The 27,719-nt window shown below is 42.0% G+C and overlaps 1 protein-coding gene and 1 non-coding gene across 4 annotated transcripts; both read right to left on the reverse strand.

Moving 5' to 3' along the window:
- Positions 1 to 1,158: 1,158 nt before the first annotated feature.
- On the reverse strand, positions 1,159 to 27,718 carry plbd1b (phospholipase B domain containing 1b). 3 transcript variants are annotated; one of them, XM_061966157.1, is made up of 11 exons: positions 27,387 to 27,718; positions 26,854 to 27,076; positions 25,933 to 26,016; positions 23,606 to 23,747; positions 23,382 to 23,525; positions 21,251 to 21,395; positions 8,031 to 8,231; positions 7,818 to 7,958; positions 7,549 to 7,734; positions 1,964 to 2,070; positions 1,159 to 1,819 (listed from the first exon to the last, which is right to left on the reverse strand). In XM_061966157.1, exons 1-11 carry the CDS (start codon positions 27,451 to 27,453, stop codon positions 1,643 to 1,645), a joined length of 1,617 nt encoding a protein of 538 aa, XP_061822141.1. In that variant the 5' UTR covers positions 27,454 to 27,718; the 3' UTR covers positions 1,159 to 1,642. The 3 variants fall into 3 exon arrangements, with proteins under 3 accessions (XP_061822141.1, XP_061822140.1, XP_061822142.1); XM_061966156.1 differs by having other exon boundaries at positions 7,818 to 8,231; XM_061966158.1 differs by lacking the exon at positions 25,933 to 26,016 and having other exon boundaries at positions 7,818 to 8,231.
- Positions 27,602 to 27,674, reverse strand: trnar-ccu (transfer RNA arginine (anticodon CCU)). Its single transcript has one exon. It is a non-coding gene; the product is annotated as a tRNA-Arg (tRNA).
- Position 27,719: the final 1 nt, after the last annotated feature.

Consider the following 27,719-nt stretch of genomic DNA (forward strand, 5'->3'; position numbering starts at 1 on the left):
GCTTTTTGAAAATAAAATAACAATGAATGAACCAACCATTCAGGACTTTAAACTGCTCAGTTTGCAACACACTGATCTAATCTGATGTGCCCAAGCCAGATACCTGCCATATTTTCTTGGATGCTAGTTCATTAATGTCGGGGCTCAGGCTTTGAGCTGAGGCAACCTTCATTATCGACCGAAGGTGTTCATCAGTCTTTATATCTCGTAGTACACCCGGACCCCAGTCTTGGGGGCGTGCCTTAACTGCACTGCCTTTAATGTCCTCTACGAGCTGTTGTCACTCTTCCGGGACGCTACAAAATACACCCCCGCTACCACCAAACCCCCCCCCCCACACACACACACACACCTTGTAGCGTCCCGAAAGAGTTAGTGCTGCAAAGGGTTCTGGGTATTTGTTCTGTTGTGTTTATGTTGTGTTACGGTGCGGATGTTCTCCCGAAATGTGTTTGTCATTCTTGTTTGGTGTGGGTTCACAGTGTGGCGTATATTTCTAACAGTGTTACAGTTGTTTATTCGGGCACCCTCAGTGTAACCTGTATCGCTGTGGATCAAGTATGCATTGCATTCACTTGTGTGTGCGTGCAGAAGCCGCATTTATTATGTGACTGGGCCAGCACTGGGATGAAAAAAGCGGACGTTACCATTTTCGGGAGGGGCACTGAAATTAGGGAGTTTCCCGGGAGGGTTGGCAAGTATGAGAATTAGCGGTGAATGTGATGTTACCGTGGCACCGCCGCTGTATATAATCGGCGGGCCAGCTCTAGTGTTAATTTGATATCGCCTCAAGGGCCAAGTGAAATTACACGGCGGGCCAGAGTTTGACACCCATGGTTTAGGGCAACATTTTTTACTAAAACAAGCTTTAAAAAAAAACCACAGAACAATCGGAGATGTTGTGAAGCCGCAATTTTTGACGTGTGATGTAGAGAGTGACGACTATAGCTTTAATTTTTTTTTTTTTTTTTAATCACAATGATTATTATTTATTTAACACACAAGCCTTAGGCTTAGGTCAGGCTGATTAGAAAAAATAAGTACTAATCAAAAATACTGCAAAAAAGGAATCATAAATAACTGACGAAAAATACATTGACACACAATTATGTTGTGCTAAAATTAATACATACAATTATTCATGAAAACGTTTTTTGACTAACCTGTCAATATGTTTTTGTTTTAAACATTTTTGACACATACAGTCCAGAAATTCAATTAAACACATGTCAAATATTATTTTTTTTTTACTGTAGCTTTAATTGTATTAGTCTTTTACAACACACTAAAATGAGAAGGGTTGCATTCAGTCTGGTTGTACATGTACAGATTAGGGTATTCTATTCTACTCAGATGTACAGTATAATTATATAGAAGAAATATATCTCCATGCTTCATAGAGTGTATATCGGACTGTACATTCAATGTTACACGTTAACAGGCTCTTCACCAGTTTACTGACAGTTAAACATTAACATTTGCTGGTGATGCTGGAGGAAAAGGTCAACAGCATCCCTCCTCTAGGGAACAATGCTTTGCATGACATCCAAGTAGCTGCCCAATCTGCAACCGTTGTTTGAATGCTAGCACACAAACTAAACCGTTAACACAATATATGCTATGGATTTGAGGGCTGGTACGTTTACGGCTTGTGCAGAGCGGGTCTCACAGTGATAAAAGTAAAGTTGTACTTGTTAGGAAGGCCGTCGTGAGCCGTGAGGTTGAAGGAGAGCCATGTGAATGGTCGTAACCCCCCCTGGATTGTAGGGCCGTTTATTGCTTCTGCTGCCAGCTGGAGAGCCATCTGGTAGTCGGTCACCTGTGTCATGTGACAGGAGTGAGGAGGGGCGTAAGCGGCATGCAACGGACGGGATGAAAAACGATCAGCTGATTACTCCACAGTAAGCATTTTGAGTTGAACGATAACAATGGATGCAAAGAAGACGAGCCTTTGACTTCTGACCTTAGTGTCGTAGCAACCACCTGGCCGTGGTCTCCTTGGTCGCAGGTCGTTACGGCAACAGATGGTTTTACATGGATGGCCCTTGGCATAAGGATCTCTCCTATAGTCTGAAACAGATCCAGAATAAGACACATCACTGACATACAGTAAAACCTCTCCTGTATCACAATTTTTTTATAACATTCATATCACTTTTCAAGTTTCTTAATTGTCACACAAGTGTAAAAATATGTCGGACAACTCATTAAGTCCTGGTCCACTGTTATTATTATTATTACTAAAAAAGCCCATTTAAGTCGGCGTTGACATACATGGTGGACTGTTTTTGTAAAATTAAAATTAAATTTTTTGTTACATTCATGTCGACATGTGTTGTAATATTACCTTCTTTGTTATCGATAATAAGTGTGAAACGACTGTTACACAGCATTAAAACATGCACACAGTGATTCTCTGTCCAGTGCAAAATGAGTTTCAAAATAAAAGCATGACAGTATCAACCTGGATGTTACACTCATGTGTTAATTTATTTTAAATTGTTAGTCAATGGAAGAAATATTTACACATGTGCAAAAGCTTTATTGCCATTGTTGTCAAAACATACTGTACACTGAATCTGTTGGGCCAAAATATAGAAAATTGAAATGTCGGCAAAATAACAATGCAAAATTACAACAAAATCAGCCGTTTAGCCTTGGCATCTACAATACCTTACAGCAAGACAAACTCGACACCAACACGACTCGATAACTCTTCTTCTGTCTTAGACTGGCTTATAGCAGGCAAACACCACTGCCCCCTACAGCCCAACCGCTGAATTGCAGTTCAGAACCAACAATACTCCCACAGCTACAATATCATACGAAAACAGAAGAATCGAAAAAGGAATACAGTGGTACCTCAGCTTAAGATTGCCCTAACTTAAGAGTGTTTTGAGATAAGAGCTGTTGCTCAGCTAATTGTTATGCTTTATCAACAGGGCTGCCATTTATCCATGAATATATAGAAGCACTGCTGATGGTGTGTTTGATGGAGAAGAAGTCCACTCTCCAAAGTAAATACTGTACATTATCAGTACACTACTTTATGAAAATACTGTAGATATTAGCCTGCTCAGTGGCCTTGTGGTTAGAGTGTCCGTCCTGAGATCGGTAGGTGGTGAATTCAAACCCCGCCAAAGTCATACTAAAGACTATAAAAATGGGACCCATTGCCTCCCTGCTTGGCACTCAGCATCAAGGGTTGGAATTGGGGTTAAATCACCAATATGCTTCCCGAGCGCAGCCACCGCTGCTGCTCACTACTCCCCTCACCTCCCAGGGGGTGGAACAAGGGTCACATAGCGAGAGTACAGGGCTCTCCGTGGTTTGTTGTCGGGTCTGGGAGACGGCGCAGACGGAGGAGGGAGAGGAAGCAGAAGCGTGGCCGCAGGTCCGGCGTCTTGCTCAGGCTTAGGAAACAACCCCACAAGCCACCTCTACCGAGCCTGTTCCTCTCTAATGCCAGATCCCTTGCACAGAAGATGGACGACCTGGAGTTACAACTTGCTGGAAACCGCTATGTTCGGGACTGTTGTGCTATGATTATCACCGAAACCTGGCTTCACCCGGAAATACCCGATGCTAGCATGCAGCTAGCCGGACGCACTCTGCTCCGCCGGGACAGAACTAAGGACTCCGGTAAGAGCAGAGGAGGGGGGCTCTGTATCTACGTGCATGAGAACTGGTGCAACAACGGGACAATCACTGAACAGCACTGTTGCCCGGACGTGGAGTACATGTCTGTTAGATGTCGGCCTTTTTTTCTCCCGAGAGAGCTGTCTGTTGTTATCATCACGGCTGTGTATATTCCACCGGACGCCAAAGTAAACACAGCGCTCTCTCTTCTGCTGAACACCGTCAACGAACAGCAGCGGGCCCACCCCGACGGTGTTCATATCATAGCAGGGGATTTTAATAAGGCCAATCTGAAGACTGTACTCCCTAAGTTCTACCAGCACGTGAAGTGTTCTACAAGGGGCAAGAACACCCTGGACCACGTGTATACCAACATAAAGCACGCGTACAGAGCTACACCCCTCCCCCAGCTTGGACAGTCAGACCATCTTTCCCTCCTGCTCTCTCCTACCTACACCCCCATCAGACGCCAGGCCAGGCCTATCACAAAGACTGTTATGACCTGGCCTGACGATGCACTCCCCAAACTTCAGGACTGCTTCCAACACACAGACTGGGACCTCTTCCAACAACAGGAGCTGGAGACAGCCACAGGAACGGTGCTGGACTACATAAAGTTCTGCATCGGGAATGTGACTGTGGAAAAAACCATCCGGGTTTACCCCAACAAGAAACCCTGGATGACCAGCCAGGTCCGCACACTCCTCAGGGCCCGCGACGCAGCCTTCAGGTCAGGGGACAGGGCACTGTACAGTGTTGCTAGAGCCGACCTGAAGAGAGGGATTAAAAAAGCAAAGGCGGACCACAGGAGGTGCATAGAGTCCCATCTGTCCAGCAAAAACTCACGGGAGGTGTGGCGGGGCATTCATGACATCACGAACTTCAGAGGCTGCAATATGACAACTGGCAGAGGAGCTTAACTGTTTCTTTGCCCGTTTCGAAACCCCCCAGCGACACTCATCTGCTCCAGCCCTGCCCCCGCCCCCACCGGGCTCCGGCGCCACTCCACTCACTGTACAGGAGCACAGTGTCAGACGAGTGCTCCTGGCTGTGAACCCCAGGAAGGCTACCGGACCAGACGGAGTACTTGGAAAGGTGCTCAGGACGTGCGCCCACCAGCTCGCTCCCCCCCTCACCAGGATCTTCAACCTCTCCCTGGCTCAGGCAGTCATCCCATCCTGCCTGAAGTCATCTACAATAATCCCGGTGCCGAAGAAGTCTCCCATCACCAGCCTGAATGATTACCGACCAGTGGCCCTGCACTCCGGTAATCATGAAGTGCTTCGAGCGACTTGTTCTCCAGCACATCAAGGACCATATCCCTCTAGACTTCGACCCCCACCAGTTCGCATACCGGGCGAACAGGTCCACAGAGGACGCCATTGCTGTTGCTCTCCACTCTGCTCTGAACCACCTGGAGCAGCAGCAGAGCTACGTCCGGATGCTCTCTGTGGACTATAGCTCTGCCTTCAATACAATAATCCCGGACAGACTCTGCAATAAACTGGACACTCTTGGCCTCCCCCCTCTCACAAACGCCTGGATAAGGGACTTCCTAACGGACCGACCCCAGAATGTGAGACTTGGCCCGCACCTCTCATCCTCCCGCACGCTGAGCATCGGCTCCCCACAGGGCTGTGTGCTGAGCCCCCTCCTCTACTGCCTTTACACCCATGACTGCAGTCCGGCCCACAGTGACAACCTTACCGCCAAGTTCGCCGACGATACCACAGTGGTCGGGCTCATCCCCAGGGGTGACGAGGCTGCCTACAGAGAGGAGGTCCTGAAGCTGACGGCCTGGTCTTCGGAGAACAACCTCGCTCTCAACACCAGCAAGACCAGAGAGATCATCGTCGACTTCAGGAGGAGCAGCACCGACCCTGCCCCCCTCTACATCAACGGCGAGCGTGTAGAGAGGGTCCACACCTTCAGGTACCTTGGAGTCCACATCTCTAATGACTTCTCCTGGACAGTCAACACCACATCAATCATCAAGAAGGCTCAGCAGCGGCTACACTTCCTTAGAGTCCTCGGAAAGTACAACCTGAAGCCTGACCTGCTGCTGACCTTCTACCGCTCGTCCATCGAGAGCCTACTGACCTACTGTATTACGGTATGGTACGGCAGCTGCACTGCAGCAGACAGGGAGAGGCTGAAAAGAGTGGTCAAGACGGCTCAGAAGATCATCGGCCGCCCTCTCCCCTCTCTGACGGACATCTACACCTCCCGCTGCCTCAACAGAGCCAGTGCCATCATCAACAGCACCCACCCTGGCTCTGACCTGTTCCACCTGCTTCCCTCTGGGAAGCGCTACAGGTGCATTAAAACCAAAACAAACAGGCTAAAGAACAGCTTCTTCCCCAGGGCCATAACCATCCTGAACGGACTGCCCCATTGCCCCTCATAACTGCCTTCTCTTCGGTGCAATAACCCATTCCACCAACCACCCTGTTTTTGTTTTGTTTTTTCATGTATGTATTCATTTCACACCATATTCATTGCACTTCTACATTTTTTAAATTTTTATATATTTGCACATTGTTTTTCTAGCATGCACACATCGCACTGTATGGAATGGCCTCAATCTCGTTACCTTGCGTAATGACAATAAAGCTGATTCTGATTCTGATTCTGATTCTGAAATGCAGAGGTGTGTGTGTGATGATCAATGGTACTTTAACTTTAACTTTTAGTCGTACATTCTGTTGTATTGTTTTTACACAATATTACTTGTCTAAAAGTGTGTTTTTCTTTTAAAAAAGGCATGTTACATGTTAAAATTATGCTGTTTTTCCGAGGAACATGTCATGATCCTCTTGAAGTGTTCTCGGGCCGCATCGTAGCAATAGTTGCGTTATCAGGATGCAAGAAGACGGTGGACGATAGCAGAAGCAGCGTGCAGGTAAGAAGCTATTTTATTCCAAACACTGGCAAAACACAAAACAGCATGGTGGTGAAAAAACATGTGAAGCCAAAAGGCAAAAAATTAGCTCTTAGGATACAATAAAAACAAGCATGAAAAAGTAGCAGGCGCCAAAGGCGAACATTGGCCCCAGCGCTTACTGCAATGCAAGACAGGTATGAATAAGGGGAATGATTAGCCTTACAACAGGTGGGGACACTAATCATTACTAGAGGCGTGTGTGAACTCAAGGCTCCTAGCAATGAAATGCAAACAAAGAAGGAAATAAGTGCTAGGAACAGAACTAAATACAAAACTGAGGAGCTCTATACAACAAAATCCAACACAGGACATGACCTGCTGATAGATCATGGCATCATGTGTTTTTTTCCTTTGCTAGGTGTTATTTCTCTTCCAACGTTCTTGTTTTCTCGTTTACACTTACTGTGTGTTTTCATTTCCTGACACTTCTTCTCTGGCCTAAGTGCTGCCTCCATCACCTGCCCTTGGTTGCCAATCAGGTTGCTTTATATGTTATCATTTCCTGCCCCTTTTTTTTCTGACTGGACCGCTGCTTCCCTTACCTGTCCCTGATTGGCAATATGGACACACCTGTCCCTGGTTACCAATCAGGATACCTTAAATGCCATGTTCCTCATGGATCATCTATCATTGTTTAGTGACTATGCCACTGAGGTGTTTCCTTTCTGTTCACTCCCTAGCTGCACTAGGTTTTGTGCTACTAAACCTCCTTTTTACCTGCACGCAAGCGGCTTTCTCTGCATCTTGGGGTCACGTTGCAAGCGTCCCTGTCAGCTGGTCACAGGGCAGGCACAAATTAAATTGATTTCAATTCATTTCAATGGGAGACGTTAATTTGAGATACAAGTGTTCTGAGTTAAGAGCTTCGTCACAGAACCAATTAAGCATGCAAGTCGAGGTACGAATGTGTCGGAGTCATGCTTCTTTACCAGCATTTCAGTTTAGCCCCATCTAGTTGCACTTACTGTTGTATCTCATGATGTACTTGAGGGACCTGAGATCAAACACCTTGGCCTGGTCCCTGCGCAGGATTTTAGCTCTGGCGCAAAGGTCATAAGAGAAATCTTCACCATGTTTTGTCCACATCACGCTGTATCCACTCAGGTTGTAGATTTCAACATGAAATGGAATGTTGTAGGACGGCCAGTACCCTTTAAAGCAAAGCACCATGGGGAAAAGGTTATCTATAGTAGATAGACGACCACTCTGGTTAACTATTAAAAACCGCTGTTACCTCCTCGCAAAGTCTGGGTCTGGTCAGAGTGCATCACCTTCCCGGGAATCTGCTCCACAACAGTCAGAGCTCCAGTTCTGATGCTGTGACCAAGTGAGATCTTACTCAGGTCCACCACCATGTACTGGCTGTTATATGTACCTGCAACACGGGAAGATAAACATTGTCTTGTTTCCTGCAAGCTTGAGTCCCACAACCTGCAGCTACTGTGACCTGAGTTGTATTTTGAGAAGATCTGCACCCACTCTTCACCGCTGCGCGCCAAGCTGTTGGCCAGGCGGACTCTCTGCCAGGCCAGCAGGCTGTGAGGGCTGAGCTGAGAGAACAAGGAGGCGTTGAAAACACCGATTGAAGTCTGAGTAACCAGTAGGCGGCTACCAAGGAGGTAGAAGTCGTCCAGAGACGTAAGGAAGCCTGCAGGACGATGAGGAAGATTTGAGATTAGGAAATGGGCAGAGAGGGATACTTTTGGTTGAAACATAATTTTAAAACAGGTGAAGGATATGTTGGAAATCGGGCTGTCAAAAATAACTAATGTGATGATTCACAAAAAATTATCACATTAATCATGTACGTATGCAGATTAATCATGCCATTTATTGCATGTTGCTCTTTTACTTTAACTGCTATTTAGTCAGTGATCAGAAAAATGCATACATCAGATGAGTGAGGAGACTCAAACTAGTGTGCTTGCTGGAAAATTCCACTTCAAAATAAACCCTGACTGGACTTCAGATAAAACAGTTACCAATTTTTGACCAAATAAATTATGTGCATTCAAGTAAAACATTTTAAAAAATGTTCCCGTAAAACATTATGATAGTAAAATTGCATTTGTGTACAAATATTGGGGTTTGTGACACTAATACTGATTGTACTTTTACTTTCAAAACGAATTATTCAAATTAATAAGGCTTCTGTAACTTATAGCACCAGTAGAATGGAAAAACAAGTTGACTTTATATGCTTAGTTGTGTTTCATTGTATCCATTAAACCATATCCAATCGTATTTATAATTCGCAAGGTATGTAAAAACACAGTTTAAACATCGCAAAATGCCACAGTCAACCATTTTGAATATTCCGATCCGAATACCTTCGGCTATTTACGTAGATTGACATCACAATGGGAACATTTCTGCGCTCTGACCATGTTATCTGATCAGTCCTACTGGGAATATGCAAAAATTAGACAGAGACGTTCTGTTTATCATTCACGATCTCTTTGTAAGACATTACCACATATGTTTGTTTTTCTATGTATTCAAAGTTGTAAATAAATACATACATAAAACGTCAGTTAACAATGTAGTCAATGGAAGCTCTATATTCCGCCCACAAAACCCTCTAAATAACCATCCAAACCCTGCCAACAATACTCTTTATATATACTGTATCATGACCTGAATATTAACCAAAGATTACAGATGTTGTTATTATAAGCGCTAACGCAGACAAACTATTTTTAGCGACGCATTGATACAGACAGCTAAGTAGCCCTTTGCTGCCTTTGCTGTGAGCCGGCAGCGATGTCCTGCTGCTCCCGCATCATCACGTCTCGGCTAATTATTGTAGATTAGAAATCATGCCTCTTATCTGGATATTAGGAAGATTGAGCCATGAATCTAGAAGTTGTTTATCTGTGAAATTCAATTTATATACAGAGATGGAGACAAACACACACAACCGAAGACGGTGTCTGCAGGGAGACTTTTCCTTGTTAACCCTTTATGCACATCATGATTAATTCTTCATCTAAACAGGAAGATATGAACATCCTTTCAGTCGTCATCAAAGTAAGCGCAGACATTGTACAGTAAGCTATCGTTTTATTATGTTTGTAGTTTGTATATCCCGTTTAGCACTTAGCAACACTGCTACATGATGCTTAGTGTTTTACTAAAGCTGGATCCGTTTAGCAGAGCTTCTAAAACTTATATTTAGGATCAACAATATAAGGTTCTGGATCTTAAGTTGGCCCAAAGTAATCGTTGTTGGCTCTCACAAAGTTTAAATGATTTGCATTGTTGTTGGTGATGAAGGGATCTGCGGTTCCTACCTCTACGTCACGCAATCACGTGACTGGCTTCTCATTATCTCTCAAAATACCTCAGGAATCTTCGTGAGATTTATATTATTTTTACAATATCTATTTGCACACTTTGAAAGTCTTCAAGTGTCATAAATTCAGATATATATGATAATAGCTTCAATAAAGAGTCAACTTGTTTCTCCCCTCTACTGGTGCTTTGACTATTATATTTTTCTGTATATGACAGAAGGGTGTTTTCATTCATGTCATTCCCTTGCTATGAGGAATCCGGCAGTTCAACTTACGTTTAAGTCAACAAATGTGGTTTCGTGCTTTATATAATATGATAGCCCTATTGCCTGCCAAGCATTTTCACCATTCTACATTGTCAGAGAGTAACAACTATCTTCATTGTAACGCAGTGAAGTCACGGCCTTTATGCTCTAAAAATAGCACCTTGAATATCAGTTGTGTTCTAAAGGAAACACAAGCCTATAAGAGGATTTTTTTTGGCAAATCTTTGCAGTCAGATTATTCAGTGATATTCTACTTTTACATTCAAAACACATTATTTAAATTAATAAGGCTGCCGTAACTTAACTTTTATTATTTTTATTTTTACTCTATATTTCAGTATGGTGTTTTCATTCTAATCATTCCCTGTCTTTTTTTTATTTTCTATAGAAAAATCCCATGTTTTATCTATTTCATCTTGAGTATAAAGGGGAACTGCACTGTTTTTGGAATTTTGCCTGTCGGTCACATTCATTATGAAAGACATGACGACGGATAGATTTTTGTTTAATGCATTCTAAATATTAAATAAACGTAAATAAAAATCGGCTTACAGCGGAGCCAATGAGAGCTCCACTATTTTTCCCATAAAATCCAATAAACAACCATCCAAAAACTGCCAACAATAAATACTCCATGACTTGAACACTAATCAAGTATTAGTGATTGTTATTATAAGCGCTAACGCAGACAAACTATTTATAGCGTCGCTGTGATCACTACTGCGTGTCCCTATGTTTACATCATCGCGTGGTCTGCTGTTTCCTCGCTTCCTTGCTCCCTGTAAGTTTATTCTAGATCATAAATCATGCATCTCACCTGCACATAAGAAATCTGAGTAGGTATTCTGACAAGTTGGTACACTTTGACAACCATTTAGGACCCGAAAACGACACAAAAAGACGCTTGGTCCCCCCATACCCTCACCCAGGGGCGTCACTAGCTTTTAAGGACAGGGGGGGCTTAGCCCCCAGGAGATGCACAGGATGCGAGCGAACGTAGCGCACGAGCACAAAACTTCACAAACGGCTAACAAAGATTTATAAATTATTCATTGTTATTAATATTATTTCAGTCGGTTTATTTTCAATCTGTGTTCAGTACAACAACAAACATGGGTTTGCACAGTGATATTTTGTTTACAGCATCAACAAGAAACAATTACTTGCTTGATCTGATCCTTCAAGATACACTGAAACACAATGAAAGTCATGGCATTAGCCTCTATGTTATTCATTCACAACATAGAGGCCAATGCCACGACTTTCGCCCACAATACAATAATTGTTTGTTCCCAAATATTTTGAAGTTGCACAGATTACATTTTGGGCACATATGTGACTAAAATGGTTGTAAATTCAAGCCCTGGAAATATTACTTAATTACTTGAATTAAAGTAATATCTGGATCGGGATAATTTGGCTTATATATAATATATTTATATGTATTTTTATTATGGCAAGCCGTTAAGGAAATTAAATATATATGGAAGTCTGAATAGAAATGAGAAAAGTTTATATATACTGTAAATAAAAAACACTTAGAGTCCGTCCATCCATCCATCCATTTTCTACCGCTTATTCTGATCTGAAAAAGAGCCAAAGCTGTCAAAGAGCTGAGGGACCATTTTCAAAGTGCAATGCTGAAACAAATAATGCAAACAATAAAATGTAACTTCCCGGGCTTGAGATTAACGTAGTCCTGTCGTCCCGGGGACGGTAAAAAAAATGTACGGGACGAAATGAAATGCTCCCCGGGACGATGGCTTTTAACCATTTTTTTCTTTTTCTTTTTATGTATTTATTCATTTTACATTTTATATTAAATGTCTGTCATGTCTGTGTAATCATGTTTTGTCTTAGTCATGTTTAGTTTAGTTTCTGGCTTTTCACTCCCTTGTCTTGTTTGCATGATTACCCATTAGTTTCACCTGTTCCACGTTTGGACTCATTGTGCACTCTTGTTTGTCACCATAGCAACCATTAGTTTTCACCTGTCACGTCACGCACCTGTTTCACGTTTTGAGTCACGCACCTGTTTTCGTTAATCATGTCTGTGTTATTTAAGCTTTTCATTTTCTGTTGTTCGTCCTGACGACATCCCCGCATTCTTACCCCTGTCACACTCTATATACCTCTGCGCACTTCATGCCATGTCAAGTAAGTTTTGTTTCGATTCATGCCACAGTTAGTGTTTTGTTTAGTTGTTCATAGTTTTTTGCCCCCGTGCAAGTCTTTTGTTTTCGTTAGTCAAGTTTTGTACCTCCGCCTTGAGCGCGCCTTTTGTTCGTTTGAGTGTTATTATTAAAAATGTATTTACCTTCACGCCATGACCAGTCCAATTCACTTGCACCTCGGGAGAACAAACCAAGCCAAAGTCCAAGTCATGACAGATGTCGTCAGCAAACAAGTTTTCCCGCAGATGACATCATGCCGCCGCCTTGTCATGACGTCACCCCACCCACTGGTGATGACGTCAGAGACCAAGATTTTTTTTTAAATTCTGTTAACTTGTCTATCAGCCACCACCAAAGGACTTTTTTGCCAGAATCAGACACTTCCAGAAATTTTTTTTACACACCCGCTCACTGGGACTGTCCTTGCCCCCCAAGACTCAAGCCCCGCCCCCGTCACAAAATGTTTCTTTTTTTACGCCTACACAACCCCAGGTGGGGGAAAAATAAATATTTTTTGGACAATTTAGTGGGGAGGATTCTGCCCCCCTCCTGACCTCCCTCCACCCACTCCTAAAAACGGTTCCCGACCGCGGGGAGCGCGTCTGGCATCCGCTCCTTGAGGGGGGGACTAGGGCTGAGAACTGTACAGGTGGGGTGACTCAGCTTCGCCATGCCAAGCCGCAACCCCCAGCTAGGCCACCTCCACCTGCACCAAAGCTAGCACCTGTAGCTGCTCCACGGCTAGCACCTGTAGCTGCTCCACGGCTAGCACCTGTCGCCGCACCAAGGCTAGCACCAGCTCCACCACGCCAAGACTCACCACGCCAAGACCCACCGCGCCAAGACTCACCACGCCAAGACTCACCACGCCAAGACCCACCACGCCAAGACTCACCACGCCAAGACCCACCACGCCAAGCTCCGGTACCAGCTCCACGACGCCAAGCTCCGGTACCAGCTCCACGACGCCAAGTGCCGCCAGTCGCAGCTCCACGATGCCAAGTGCCGCCAGTCGCAGCTCCACGACACCAAGTGCCGCCAGTCGCAGCTCCACGACGCCAAGTGCCGCCAGTCGCAGCTCCACGACGCCAAGTGCCGCCATGCCAAGACCAAGACCAAGACCCGCCATGCCAAGACCAAGACCAAGACCCGCCATGCCAAGACCAAGACCAAGACCCGCCATGCCAAGACCAAGACCCGCCATGCCAAGACCAAGACCCGCCATGCCAAGACCAAGACACGCCATGCCAAGACCAAGACACGCCATGCCAAGACCAAGACACGCCATACCAAGACCAAGACCCGCCATGCCAAGACCAAGACCCGCCATGCCAAGACACGCCATGCCAAGACCAAGACACGCCATGCCAAGACCAAGACACGCCATGCCAAGACCAAGACACGCCATGCCAAGACCAAGACCAAGACCCGCCATGCCAAGACCAAGACCCGCCATGCCAAGACCCACGCCGAGCTTCGCCGCCTGACGCGCCACGCCGAGCTTCGCCGCCTGACGCGCCACGCCGAGCTTCGCCGCCTGACGCGCCACGCCGAGCTTCCACGCCTGCCAAGATGACGACGCGCCTGTCTCCTCGTCGGCCACGGATATGGCCGCTACCTGGTCGCCCGCCACGCCAAGTGTGCCCACCTCCCAGTCGGCCACGGATGTGGCCCGTCCCGGGTCGCCCACCTCACCTGCTGCAGCGGCGTTCCACTCGCCGCCGCCACATGACTATGCCTCGATGGATTCGGGGCCACTTGGGCTGGCGACCCACCGCCATGTCCCCCTCCCGCCCTCCCATGACTCTTGTTAAGTTTTTGCTTGGACATCTGGGATCTGTCCGTAAGGGGGGGTTCTGTCATGTCTGTGTAATCATGTTTTGTCTTAGTCATGTTTTGTTTAGTTTCTGGCTTTTCACTCCCTTGTCTCGTTTGCATGATTACCCATTAGTTTCACCTGTTCCACGTTTGGACTCATTGTGCACTCTTGTTTGTCACCATAGCAACCATTAGTTTTCACCTGTCACGTCACGCACCTGTTTCACGTTTTGAGTCATGCACCTGTTTTCGTTAATCATGTCTGTGTTATTTAAGCTTTTCATTTTCTGTTGTTCGTCCTGACGACATCCCCGCATTCTTACCCCTGTCACACTCTATGTACCTCTGCGCACTTCATGCCATGTCAAGTAAGTTTTGTTTCGATTCATGCCACAGTTAGTGTTTTGTTTAGTTGTTCATAGTTTTTTGCCCCCGTGCAAGTCTTTTGTTTTCGTTAGTCAAGTTTTGTACCTCCGCCTTGAGCGCGCCTTTTGTTCGTTTGAGTGTTATTATTATAAATGTATTTACCTTCACGCCATGACCAGTCCAATTCACTTGCACCTCGGGAGAACAAACCAAGCCTTAGTCCAAGTCCTGACAATGTCTTGGTTTTTCCTCCCTCTTTAAATCCTATGAAATGTTTAACAAGCCATCCTATAATAATACAACAGCTATTAATGTAACAATACAATAAAACAAATATATTTAAGTATATTTTTTTCATTATTTTAACAATAGGTTAACATATATTACTTTATATAGATTCTACAAGAAACACAAAACTTAAAAACTAAATTACTTACAATTGCAGGCACAAGGTTTCGTGCTCATTGTAAAGGAAGACGGAAGTCCACGCAGGAGAAAAATGACTACAAAGATGGTGTCCGGGTTTTTCTTATATATATATATATACATATTAAGTCTTTCATACATATATATATATATATATATATATATATATATATATATACACTGTATATACAGGTAAAAGCCAGTAAATTAGAATATTTTGAAAAACTTGATTTATTTCAGTAATTGCATTCAAAAGGTGTAACTTGTACATTATATTTATTCATTGCACACAGACTGATGCATTCAAATGTTTATTTCATTTAATTTTGATGATTTGAAGTGGCAACAAATGAAAATCCAAAATTCCGTGTGTCACAAAATTAGAATATTACTTAAGGCTAATACAAAAAAGGGATTTTTAGAAATGTTGGCCAACTGAAAAGTATGAAAATGAAAAATATGAGCATGTACAATACTCAATACTTGGTTGGAGCTCCTTTTGCCTCAATTACTGCGTTAATGCGGCGTGGCATGGAGTCGATGAGTTTCTGGCACTGCTCAGGTGTTATGAGAGCCCAGGTTGCTCTGATAGTGGCCTTCAACTCTTCTGCGTTTTGGGGTCTGGCATTCTGCATCTTCCTTTTCACAATACCCCACAGATTTTCTATGGGGCTAAGGTCAGGGGAGTTGGCGGGCCAATTTAGAACAGAAATACCATGGTCCGTAAACCAGGCACGGGTAGATTTTGCGCTGTGTGCAGGCGCCAAGTCCTGTTGGAACTTGAAATCTCCATCTCCATAGAGCAGGTCAGCAGCAGGAAGCATGAAGTGCTCTAAAACTTGCTGGTAGACGGCTGCGTTGACCCTGGATCTCAGGAAACAGAGTGGACCGACACCAGCAGATGACATGGCACCCCAAACCATCACCCAACCATGCAAATTTTGCATTTCCTTTGGAAATCGAGGTCCCAGAGTCTGGAGGAAGACAGGAGAGGCACAGGATCCACGTTGCCTGAAGTCTAGTGTAAAGTTTCCACCATCAGTGATGGTTTGGGGTGCCATGTCATCTGCTGGTGTCGGTCCACTCTGTTTCCTGAGATCCAGGGTCAACGCAGCCGTCTACCAGCAAGTTTTAGAGCACTTCATGCTTCCTGCTGCTGACCTGCTCTATGGAGATGGAGATTTCAAGTTCCAACAGGACTTGGCGCCTGCACACAGCGCAAAATCTACCCGTGCCTGGTTTACGGACTATGGTATTTCTGTTCTAAATTGGCCCGCCAACTCCCCTGACCTTAGCCCCATAGAAAATCTGTGGGGTATTGTGAAAAGGAAGATGCAGAATGCCAGACCCAAAAACGCAGAAGAGTTGAAGGCAACCTGGGCTCTCATAACACCTGAGCAGTGCCAGAAACTCATCGACTCCATGCCACGCCGCATTAACGCAGTAATTGAGGCAAAAGGAGCTCCAACCAAGTATTGAGTATTGTACATGCTCATATTTTTCATTTTCATACTTTTCAGTTGGCCAACATTTCTAAAAATCCCTTTTTTGTATTAGCCTTACACAATATTCTAATTTTGTGACACACGGAATTTTGGATTTTCATTTGTTGCCACTTCAAATCATCAAAATTAAATGAAATAAACATTTGAATGCATCAGTCTGTGTGCAATGAATAAATATAATGTACAAGTTACACCTTTTGAATGCAATTACTGAAATAAATCAAGTTTTTCAAAATATTCTAATTTACTGGCTTTTACCTGTGTATATATATATATATATATATATATATATATATATATATATATATATATATATATATATATATATATATATATATATATATTCTGTATCTACTATCTACTAATGATAGTCATACATGAATGAGCTCAGCACCTGTTCTCCTCCATATGTAAAGTGTAAAGTGAGAAACACAGCTGATGCTCCAGAAGGAAGTAACCCCAAAGATAGCAAATGGTAAAAAAGAGTGCACATTTAACTTTATAAATAACCAGGACCTTCATGATGCATTTCAGGCTAACTAGTTAACTAAGTAGCAGCATTGTTTTAGAGCGGGAATGTAACTTTTTGTCATACACAGAACTGGTGTAAAGTGGAGCTAATACATTTTACTACAAGCAGTGATGAATACTTACTTTCTTGAAAAAGTTTCTTATGTCCATTTTGCATCCGTTCACGTCCGTGTTCTGCAATCTGCAGTGCTGTGTGCTAATGTGCTTCGTACACCTGCGGGACCGCAACTCCGCAAGCAAGGTCGCAGAGAAAACGCGGACTGGATTTTGAGTGATGTGGGCATTTTCTATATGAACAAGTGGAATGGATTGGATACCGACGCACTAAAGGGGCTCTCTACCTTACGCTATGAAGTGAGGGGAAACTGAGTGAATAATGACAGGACAGGTTATATGATTATTTATTTAAACTCATATTCGGGCCACTTTATAATGAATATGTCGGCATGTATTTGTAAAATTAAAAAAAAATAAAAATAAAAATATATAACACCAAATTATTTAGGGGGGCTTAAGAATATTTTAGGGGGGCTTGAGCTCCCCTAAAATAGGCCTAACAACGCCAATGCCCCCACCCTGTTTCTTTGTGAGGATTATGAGTCATTCTTCATCTACATGGGAATAAATATACATATATATATATATATATATATATATATATATATATATATATATATATATATATATATATATATATATATATATATATATATATATATATATATATATATATATATATATATATATATATATATATCAGAGGTGTGGACTCGAGTCACATGACTTGGACTCGAGTCAGACTCGAGTCATGAATTTGATGACTTTAGACTCGACTTGACAAAATGTAAAAAGACTTGCAACTCGACTTAGACTTTAACATCAATGACTTGTGACTTCACTTGGACTTGAGCCTTTTGAATTGACATGACTTGACATGACTTGCTACTTTCCCCAAAACCCAAAGATGAAAAAGTTATTCGGGAGCGCTCCGTATTTTTCATTGTGTACTTGTCTATCAGCGTTGCGTGTGTCAGCTGGTGTGGTCTCAGTACAACAGCCAATCAAATTAGATCTACTTTGTTTTCATCACACAGCATTCATCCAATCAAATTGCAGGACAACCAACGAAGAAGACATGTCCAAACCACACGCCAGTGAACAAAAAATGATACCTAAAATAATTTTGTTTGGGTATAAAAATTACGAGGTGGTCAACACAAAACGGTTTGCAGTATGCAACACATGCGGTTCGAAAATTACTGATGGAGAGGCAACAACTTCCAACTTCGTCCGGCATTTGAAGTTGCACAAAGAAGGGTAAGTTTTGAATGTAAGATAACGTTTATTGGCTAAGTAACGTGACTTTTATTTGCTGTGTAGTTAAATCAGTGAGGCTGTAAACTCACTGCTAACGTTATAACGTTATTGCAAACACGGGAATCTGTTGCAGTTCACTACCTTATTCATACTTTTTGTTCAGTGATTTTTTTTTTAAGCAGGGTTACGTTAGTCAATATATCACACGTAACGTTAGACGGCGGTCAGCAGCACCGCGTATTTTAGCCACCTAAATAAAGACAAAAATAGTAAAATAAAGGTCAGTTAAAATGTATACTATATTATGAATAAGGGTACCGTTTTAGCTAGCTTTCTGACATACTGTTGGTTGTTTACCTCAGTGGTCCCCAACCACCGGGCCGCGGCCCGGTACTGGTCCGTGGATCGATTGGTATCGGGCCGCACAAGAATTTCTTTTTTTTCTTTTTTTAATTAAATCAACATAAAAAACACAAGATACACTTACAAGTAGTGCACCAACCCAAAACAACTCTCTCCCCCCTTTTGTTCTGGGCATTGAACATGAAGACTCTTCCTTCACTGTTCCGAGTGGCCATGAGAGTCTTGGCAGTGCCTGCCTCCAGTGCTCCAGTGGAGCGAGTTTTCAGCCATGGTGGCATCATACTACGCCCCCATCGTGCACAAATGACTGACAGACTCTTGGCTAATTTGGTCTTTTGCAAATGCAATGCAGCATAGGGCCCTGACATATAAAAAGTACAACTTTTTTGTTATGTTCACGTATATGTCATGTTTTTTCAATGTTAACACTTTTGTACAAATAAGTACATTTGCACTTTATTTTTCAATGTGTTTGTTCTGTAAAGGAATGAGTTAATGTTTAAAATGACTGGTTAATAGTGCTATTATAAAGTGCAATGTCAGCACAATTTTCTTTCCTGCAATTTAAAATGCACTTGTTTTAATAAATAAATACAGCGTTTGAAAAGCATACACAATCTGTGTTAATATATTAGTCTGTGGTTAAAAGGACTTGAAAGGACTCGAAACTCAAAATGAAGGACTTAGGACTTGACTTGAGACTTTCCAGTCTTGACTTTGGACTTGACTCGGGGCTTGCCTGTCTTGACTCGGACTTGAGGGCAAAGACTTGAGACTTACTTGTGACTTGCAAAACAATGACTTGGTCCCACCTCTGATATATATATATATATATAAATTGTAGCAGTCTGCGTCCTAAGGACAGCAGACCTTGTACAGTAAGTGATGTTTTATTATGTTTGTTGGCTCTCATAAAGTCTGCAGTGAGCAGAAATCCGTGATGAAGAAAAAAACAAAGCAAACGTCCTGATGCGTTTTTGAAATTTGCTTATGCGGGAACTGCACTTTTTTTTTGAATTCTGCCTATCATTCACGATCATTATGAACGACATGATGATTGATGTTTTTTTGTTTTTTTTTGCATTGTAAATATTAAATAAATGCGATCAAAAGTCTGCTTACAATGGAGCCTATTGGGGCCTCTTATTCCGCCTACAAAGCCCTTAAAAAAACATATATTGAGGTTTTATATAAATTATGTAAGTATGTATGTAATGTAGTAACGGGCACGTTTATAATAACATTCAATATTTATGTGTTTTGATCATTTTAAGCTTACACGGCGCAATTTTTTCAAAAGCGTTTCACAAAGTTTTGTTTTTTTTCTTCATCACTGATTATTACTCACTGCAGACTTTATGAAAGCCAACAAATATAATAAAACATCAAAGCCAACAAACATAATAAAACATCACTTGCGGTACAATGCCGACTGTTGGAATGTTCATATATTCCCATTTAGATGAAGAATGATGAGTATGTGAGGGGCGGGGGACCAAGCGCCTTTTCGTGCCGTTCTGGCCATTTTCGAGTCCTACATGGCTGTCGGAATACGTCCTCAGCCTTCTTCTGTCCAGGTGAGACGCATGATTTATAATCTACAATAAACTTACAGGGAGCAGGGAAACGAGGAAGCAGCAGACCACCCGATGATGTAAACATAGGCACACAAGCTTGTGATCACCGCACTGCTATACATAGTTTGTCTGCGTTAGCGCTTATAATGACAATATCACTAATACTCGGTTAATATTCAAATCACGAAATGCAACTGGAGTATTGGCGGTTTTTGAATGGTTATTTATTGGATTTTATGGGCGAAATAGTGGGGCTCCCATTGGCGCCGCTGTTAAATGAACACTTTTATTTACGTTAATACGTTTATTTGATATTTAGAATGCTATCCATCCATCCATTTTCTACCGCTTGTCCCTCTCGAGTTGCTGGGGTGGCTGCAGCCTATCCCAGCTGCATTCGGGCAAAAGGCGGGGAACACCCTGGACAAGTCGCCACCTCATCGCAGGGCCAACACAGATAGACAGACAACATTCACACTCACATTCATACACTAGGGCCAATTTAGTGTTGCCAATCAGACTATCAATGCATTAAAAAAACATTCCATCCGTCGTCATGTCTTTCATAATGATTGTAAACGATAGGCAAAAAAATAATAATAATAGTTACCCTGTAAAATTAGCAAAATATGTCAATAATATATAATAATAATATGTTATTATAAATCTGCCCGTTACTACATTACATATATACTTACATCATGTTTATAAAACCTTAATGGAGGTGTTTGGATGTTTTTCAAGGGCTTTGGAGGCGGAATTGCGCAGCTCTCATGGGGTTTTTGTAAGCGGACTTTTGATTGCATTTATTCATTATTTTGAAATAAAAATACCTGAATAACATCCATCGTCATTTCTTTCATAATGATTGTGAACAATAGGCAGTTCCTCTTTAAATATGTAAGTTTAAGTAAGATACATTTTTGTGAGATATATACATACAGTACATACCATAACCCATAGGTATGGATTGTATTACTTTATTGCACTATGGCACTATGTATGATTAGGAAAATGTGTGTACGTACCAGGGTAGCTGCTGAACGACATCTTTCCCGTGGCTACGTGCATGTTGGACACCCTGAGGTTCCAATGTTTGTAGATGCGCATGGTGGATGCATAATTGTACCAGCTGGAGTGACCAAGCAGCAGGTTCTCAAAACCAGGCGTCACCTTGGACACAACGAAGAGAGAATAGATGGGATGTGTTTAGTTAGCCCTTTTGGAGATCTCGTTCTAGTTTTGTGGGTCAGTTCAAGAGCATTGGCAGTAAAACTCATGATGACTACTCCCTTGCAAACCTGATGATAACAGCATTTACAGGTTGTGATGATCAAAAACATGCACTGTCAGCAGGCCCGGCCCTAACCAATCTGGCGCCCTAGGCAAGATTTTAGGTGGCGCCCCCCCCCCACATCGGCAGTGAAGTGTATATACTCACAAGAACCCGAATAGCTTTGTCTTTGACCTTTTTTTTTTTTTACTTACAACTATACCTAATATATAAAGGGGTGGAAAAGTGACTATTACCTGCAGGGCAAACATTAGCTAACCAGAAGGCAATAACAATGTAAACAAAAAACACCTGCTTAAAAGATCTAATACAAACATTTATATGCACGTACAACACTTAGAACTTTTAGCATATCAGTATGTGGAATTAAATGATGGAATGGATTAAGTAAAGAAGTTAAAAATTGTACTGATATGATCCAGTTTAAGAGGTTGTTCAAAATAATAGTGCTTACAGAGTACAAAGAAGAAGAATTATGAGAAATACTTTCAACCTTATTGAAAATAAGATATTCTTCATCTCAGTATGTTAATAATGACTGAATTAATTAATTAATTACATATTACAAAACTGTTGTATACTAATTCATAGATGTTATTTTATTATATAAAAAGGTCAGTAAATGATTCTATATATTTGTAAACGCTTTGAAGTGGGAAAGGGGTAGGATTAAATAAGCTTTGCTTCTTCCTACTCCTTTTCGGGCATGATGTAAAATGAAATGATATGAAATTGTGTAATGTATTATGATGTAAGTGTGTTCATGTTCCAAATAAACTAAAGAAAGAAAGAAATGTCCCTGAGGAATGTAAGGCGGGAGTACTGTAATTACCTAACGTTACATTATTATTTTCCATAACAATTTAGCCCCCTCCACAATATTAACCCGACGTTAAAACAGAACTAGCTATTTATTGATTAGCAATTGCCGAATCACGTAACATTAGCTTAATGCTAAAAAGCCAGGTTACTATCACATTCTGTAACAGACAAATAATTTCATGTAGGCTAATACCTACCTGCTACCTCTGTATTTTCTCGTTTCTCCTCCTCTTCTTTTCTCTTTTTTCTTCCCTGGGCACCTGACAGTTTTGGCCGTTTTGACATCTTGTGTTGATTTTTTGATGTGGTGACGTCCAAAAAGAGTCATGATACGGGAAGGGAGGGGGCGCACCGTGCGGGGGGGGGGGGGGGGGGGGGGGGGGGCGTAATGTTGTAACGAATAATATTTCTATTAAATAGGCTTTACTTTGCATTTTAATTAACGTGGGATTATTTTTTGTATTTAGAAATAATAGTACCAACTTTTTTTTTTTCTTCTTTTTTTTTCTCCAACATTTGTGGCACTGGCGTGGCGCCCCCTGATGGACGGCGCCCTTAGCATTTGCCTATACGGCCTATGCCACGGGCCGGCCCTGACTGTCAGTCACTCATCCTTATTTGCAGTTTTGAATAAAATTAAATAAAATTAAATAAAATTAAATAAAATTCTCTTGCTGAGAGCTTGACTCAATGTCCAAATAATCCATCTCGCTGTGACATCACGGCGTAGCCAGACGGCAAAACCCAGCGAACATAGGCATCCAAAACTGCGTGCTAGCTCACGCTAAAATGTATGAACCTTATTATTTGACACTATGGTATTGTTACACACAAGTATGCAACAGTTTAACAACGTTTATAACTCATAAAAGACAATATTCTTCATAGGTCCCCTTAACATAATTATTAACTAGGAAACAATCCACAAGCACATAAATATATTTTACGCTGTCAAGAGTGCAGAAGGACCAAAACAAAAGTTATTTATATTTAGGATTCCTCAGCGCTCACTGGCAGCTTGAGCCAAAAGAGGCCGAGCTAACCTTTATGAGAGCCGTGCAGTGGCCCATCCCTTGAATACTGAAAGACTTGGGCCCGGCAGAGTTGAGGCGAGGTGTTAGAGCAGGGACGAGGTCCAGGAGGTCGCCAACACTATTCAGAAACTGTACCGTAAACACTGACAGAGGCTGGTGGGAGTGAGAGGAGAGAGAGATGAGTAAGATGACACAGTCGTTGTTAGTGTATTTGCAACAGGCGTTACACACACCTCTGTGTGTTTGCTTTTGGCCCACGATGCAGCTCCAGCTATGAGACCGTCCAGTTGGGCCAAGATCAGTCCCAAGTAGTTCCACAAGGGTTCACTGTTCTTCCTCAGTTTTACCTGCTCTCTGGCCCATTGATCCTGTTCGCTGTGGAACATACAGGGTGTTCTTATTACTAGGCCCTTTTAATTGAATAGAATAGAATAGGCTTTTATCATAATTGCACATCAAGAACAACAACATTGTGGAATACAGATGGCGGAAGCTGCCATGCAAGGCGCTAACCATGACACCTCAGGAGCATTTAGGGGTTTGGTGTCTTGCTCAAGGAAACCTCGAAATGAGCTCGCCAGGCCGGGACCGAACCAGTAACCCAACAGTTACAAGATGGCCACTCAACCCACTGAGCCTTGCTTGGACCAGACTTCACCATGGCGCGATTCTTCACCCTTCTACGAGCCGCCGCTGACCTGACACTGACCATTCCTGAGCATTATGGCTTCAACTTGATTGCATGTCCCCTCACTTCTCTACTGCTGTATTACCACAATTACCCTGATATTGTGAATAATTTTTAGTTGTATATCGAGTTAGTCTACTGATATCCTTTTTGCAAGTTGGTAGCAGTCTTATACGTATAATTACTTGCGAGTAGGGGAAATTACAAGGCACCCAAATGCAATCGGGCAATCAGCATTGACTTTTGGATTATTTTAAGTCAATGTATTCATTTTATACCGCTTGTCCCTATCGGGGTCACGGGTGGGGCTGGAGCCTATCCCAACTGCACTCGGGCGGAAGGCAGATTACACCCTTGACAAGTCACCACCTCATCACAGGGCCAACACAGATTGTCTTAATATTTAATTTCTATGATAAAATGTGTTTGTTATTTTCACAAACCTGTGATGTGTGATTGCATTATTCCAGCATGTATGCACTCGACATGCCCTGGCCCATCTATTTCAACCGTGCCAAAAGAAGGGGAAGTGTGCCGAACTTGTGCACAGATCACACAAGCCAAACGTGCAAGACTTTAGGTGTGTAACACGGTACAACTGGCCTGGTGTGACTACACTCAAAGAAGTGCTTTTAAATACAGTACATTACACATTATGTTAAGTGACAAAAAGTGGTTTTCAAACTTTTTTCACCAAGCACCGCCTCAGAAAACACTTGGCCATCATAATGACCAAAATTAAGATACAGTAGCATAGTAGGCCCAAGTATTCATGAAAAACAAGGCAGAGGTTTTATTTCACAAGTATATTTTATATTTTTGGCCACTGTAACAGTCCACACACGTTGAACAGTAACACTGGGTTTAAAAGTAGAACAATAAAACCCTGTACTTTAATCGGGTTATTCTTTGGCATACCACTAAATGGAGCCTGCGTATACCCCTAGTGGCAGAGTCGTGTATAAAGACAGTATGGCCATCCAAACAACAGGCGCCATGACTGCTATTACGGACATGTGCGGGTGTTCCCGAATGCATGCAATTGCTGTCGTTTCGACGTTAGTTTTTCTGACAAAATAAACCAAAATAATATGTCTATACAGAGTTCTCAACATACTCCAGCTCATAAACTTACAAAAACCCTGCATAATAAGTTTAATTTTGCGGCCGTATTAATGTCCATGACTCTGATTAGTGGCAGAGTTGTGTATAGAGAAAGTATGGCCAACCCGGTTTCAGGCGATCTCCTCAATGATTGGTCAAATGCATAGCAATTGCATGCATCCAGGCACAGCCGCACACGTCCTTGGTAGCAGTCTTGGTGCCTGTTGTTTAGTTGACCATACTTTCTTTATACTGACCAGTGGTACATGTACCACAGTTTGAGAATCACTGCTCTAAAATAGAACATAGAAACATAGAATGTTTTTGCTTCTCTGAAAATACTATAGGTTTTGTTCAATATTGTGTGTTATTGCTATATAGAAATATTTTGTTTATCGCTGTTGATTGAATCCGGACATGCCTGCGAAGAAGGAACCATTAATTAAAAATCACATATTTTCATAGCTAGAGCACAAGAAAACCTGTCTTACAACAAGTTTTTCAACATTACAGTAAAGGAGCCCTCTAGAAATGAAATAACACCCTTTAGTCACATTTACACTCTTTTAATCCAATTTAGGCTGAGCCAATCAGTGGCCACAATACTGAGCAGTGAGTGGCTTGGGCTCCTCTCGTGGTCAATATGACTGATGTATTGATATTTTTTTAGTTTATTTAGCCATGTTTATGCTTGAATATGCTTAGAATAATACAGCACAATGTTGTTGGTGACAACTGTATAAATGGGAACTAATATTAAGATTGTACCTTAAGAAACTTTCCAAGGGATTCAGAACCTTCTCGTCCTTTATTAGCTGAGGGTACACGTTGGAATAATGGTTAAACATCTGTCTGCAAGGAAAGGAGAGCAATTATTTATTTTAAATGTGTTTATTTATTTAATCTTTATTTAAAAAACAATCAAATTAAGATTAAGAACTTATTTTGCAAAAAGAGTCCGGGCCAAGAAGTAGCAGCAAGTAGAAGACAAATCATACACAATAACAACAACAACAACAGATTACTTCACATTACCATTAAAATAATTCAAAACAAGTGTCAGAAAAGGAGGTAACTGCTTTCAAATTAAAAGTGTATCATGTCAATTTCCAGTCCTCTTGTAAAATATTACCTTTATTTTTTGATATCTAGGTTTGCAATCAGCAATATTTGTATGTTATTAGTCTCAACTCACCCTATAGATCAGTAATGTCCAAACATTTTCGCTAAAGAGGAACTGCACTTTTAAAAATGTTTTTGTTCACAATCATTATGAGAGAAATGCCAATGGATGTTATTTATTTATGTATTTTGTTTTGCATTCTAAATATTAAATTAATGCGATCAAAAAACTGTTTACAATGGAGCCAATGTGAGCCGCTCTCTTCATGAAGCCCCTAAAAAAACATACAAACACCTCCATTGAGGTTTTATATACATGATATAAGTATCTATATAATGTAGTAACGGTCACATTTATAATAACGTTGAATATCTACGTATTTTTATCATTTTAAGCAAACACGGCACATAATATCAAAAATGCATCACCGCACTTTGAACTCTCCTCCCCTACACAGTTAATTGTTAGTATCCCAACATTTAAAGAATAAATTAGTACATTATAGGTTTATTGCTTCGTTCTTAACAATCATTAAGTGTAGGGATACGTAAAACGCCTATACTCACTTGGCAGTGAAGTAGCCTTCCAGGTAGCCAGCCAGGAAGAAGGTTGTCTCGTCTTCCTGTTGGACATTTCCAAAACCGGCACAAATTTCCAAGATGCCCCACCCGGTTAAGTGCAGAGTATCATTGAAGTAGCCGTAGGCACCCCCCTCTGTCTCCATCACATCCTCCTTTAGGATCACCCTTTTCTGGGCAGCATCCCAGTACACAGTGGCCTCATGAAGGCCTACCATTGTAAGAGGATAGTCAGGGTCACACAGTTGAGGTTAGATAACACACATTATGTAACTTATGTCATAGCGGGAACATAGCAATGCAATTGTTAGGGCACATTTTTACATTTTTCTTTGTTTGACGATATGCCTCCAATTGATGCCCCAAAGGTTAAAAATCATGTATATATGCAGCCTGTGATATGTGAGCTAATGTTAACAAGATGTATACATGCATGCACTCAGTCTAAAACAATGATAAAATCAAGTTTTGTTTTCTAATAAAAAGAATTCATAGTCTGAAACACAAAAGACCGTACTCACGCCAAGTGTGTCCAGATGCAGCCAAAGTGTTGAACAATATCCACAGTTTAGCGAGATGCTCCTTCATTTATGCAGATATGTTCTTGTTGTTTTCTACCAAAAATGATCCTTTTTTTTCTATCACCACTGTTTATAGTGCAGTGAAAAGTATTGGCATTTCAAGTAACGAACGATAGATGTGTGACTGTCTTTGAAGGGGGGGAAAATGTCACTGACACCCCAGATGGGACTCGAACCCACAATCCCTGGCTTAGGAGGCCAGTGCCTTATCCATTAGGCCACTGGGGCATAGGTACAACAGTGTTCCATGTTTAATATTTACCTCGGATGTAT

The sequence above is a fragment of the Nerophis lumbriciformis genome, linkage group LG11 (genome assembly GCF_033978685.3).
Source record: "Nerophis lumbriciformis linkage group LG11, RoL_Nlum_v2.1, whole genome shotgun sequence".
Lineage (NCBI taxonomy): Eukaryota > Metazoa > Chordata > Actinopteri > Syngnathiformes > Syngnathidae > Nerophis > Nerophis lumbriciformis.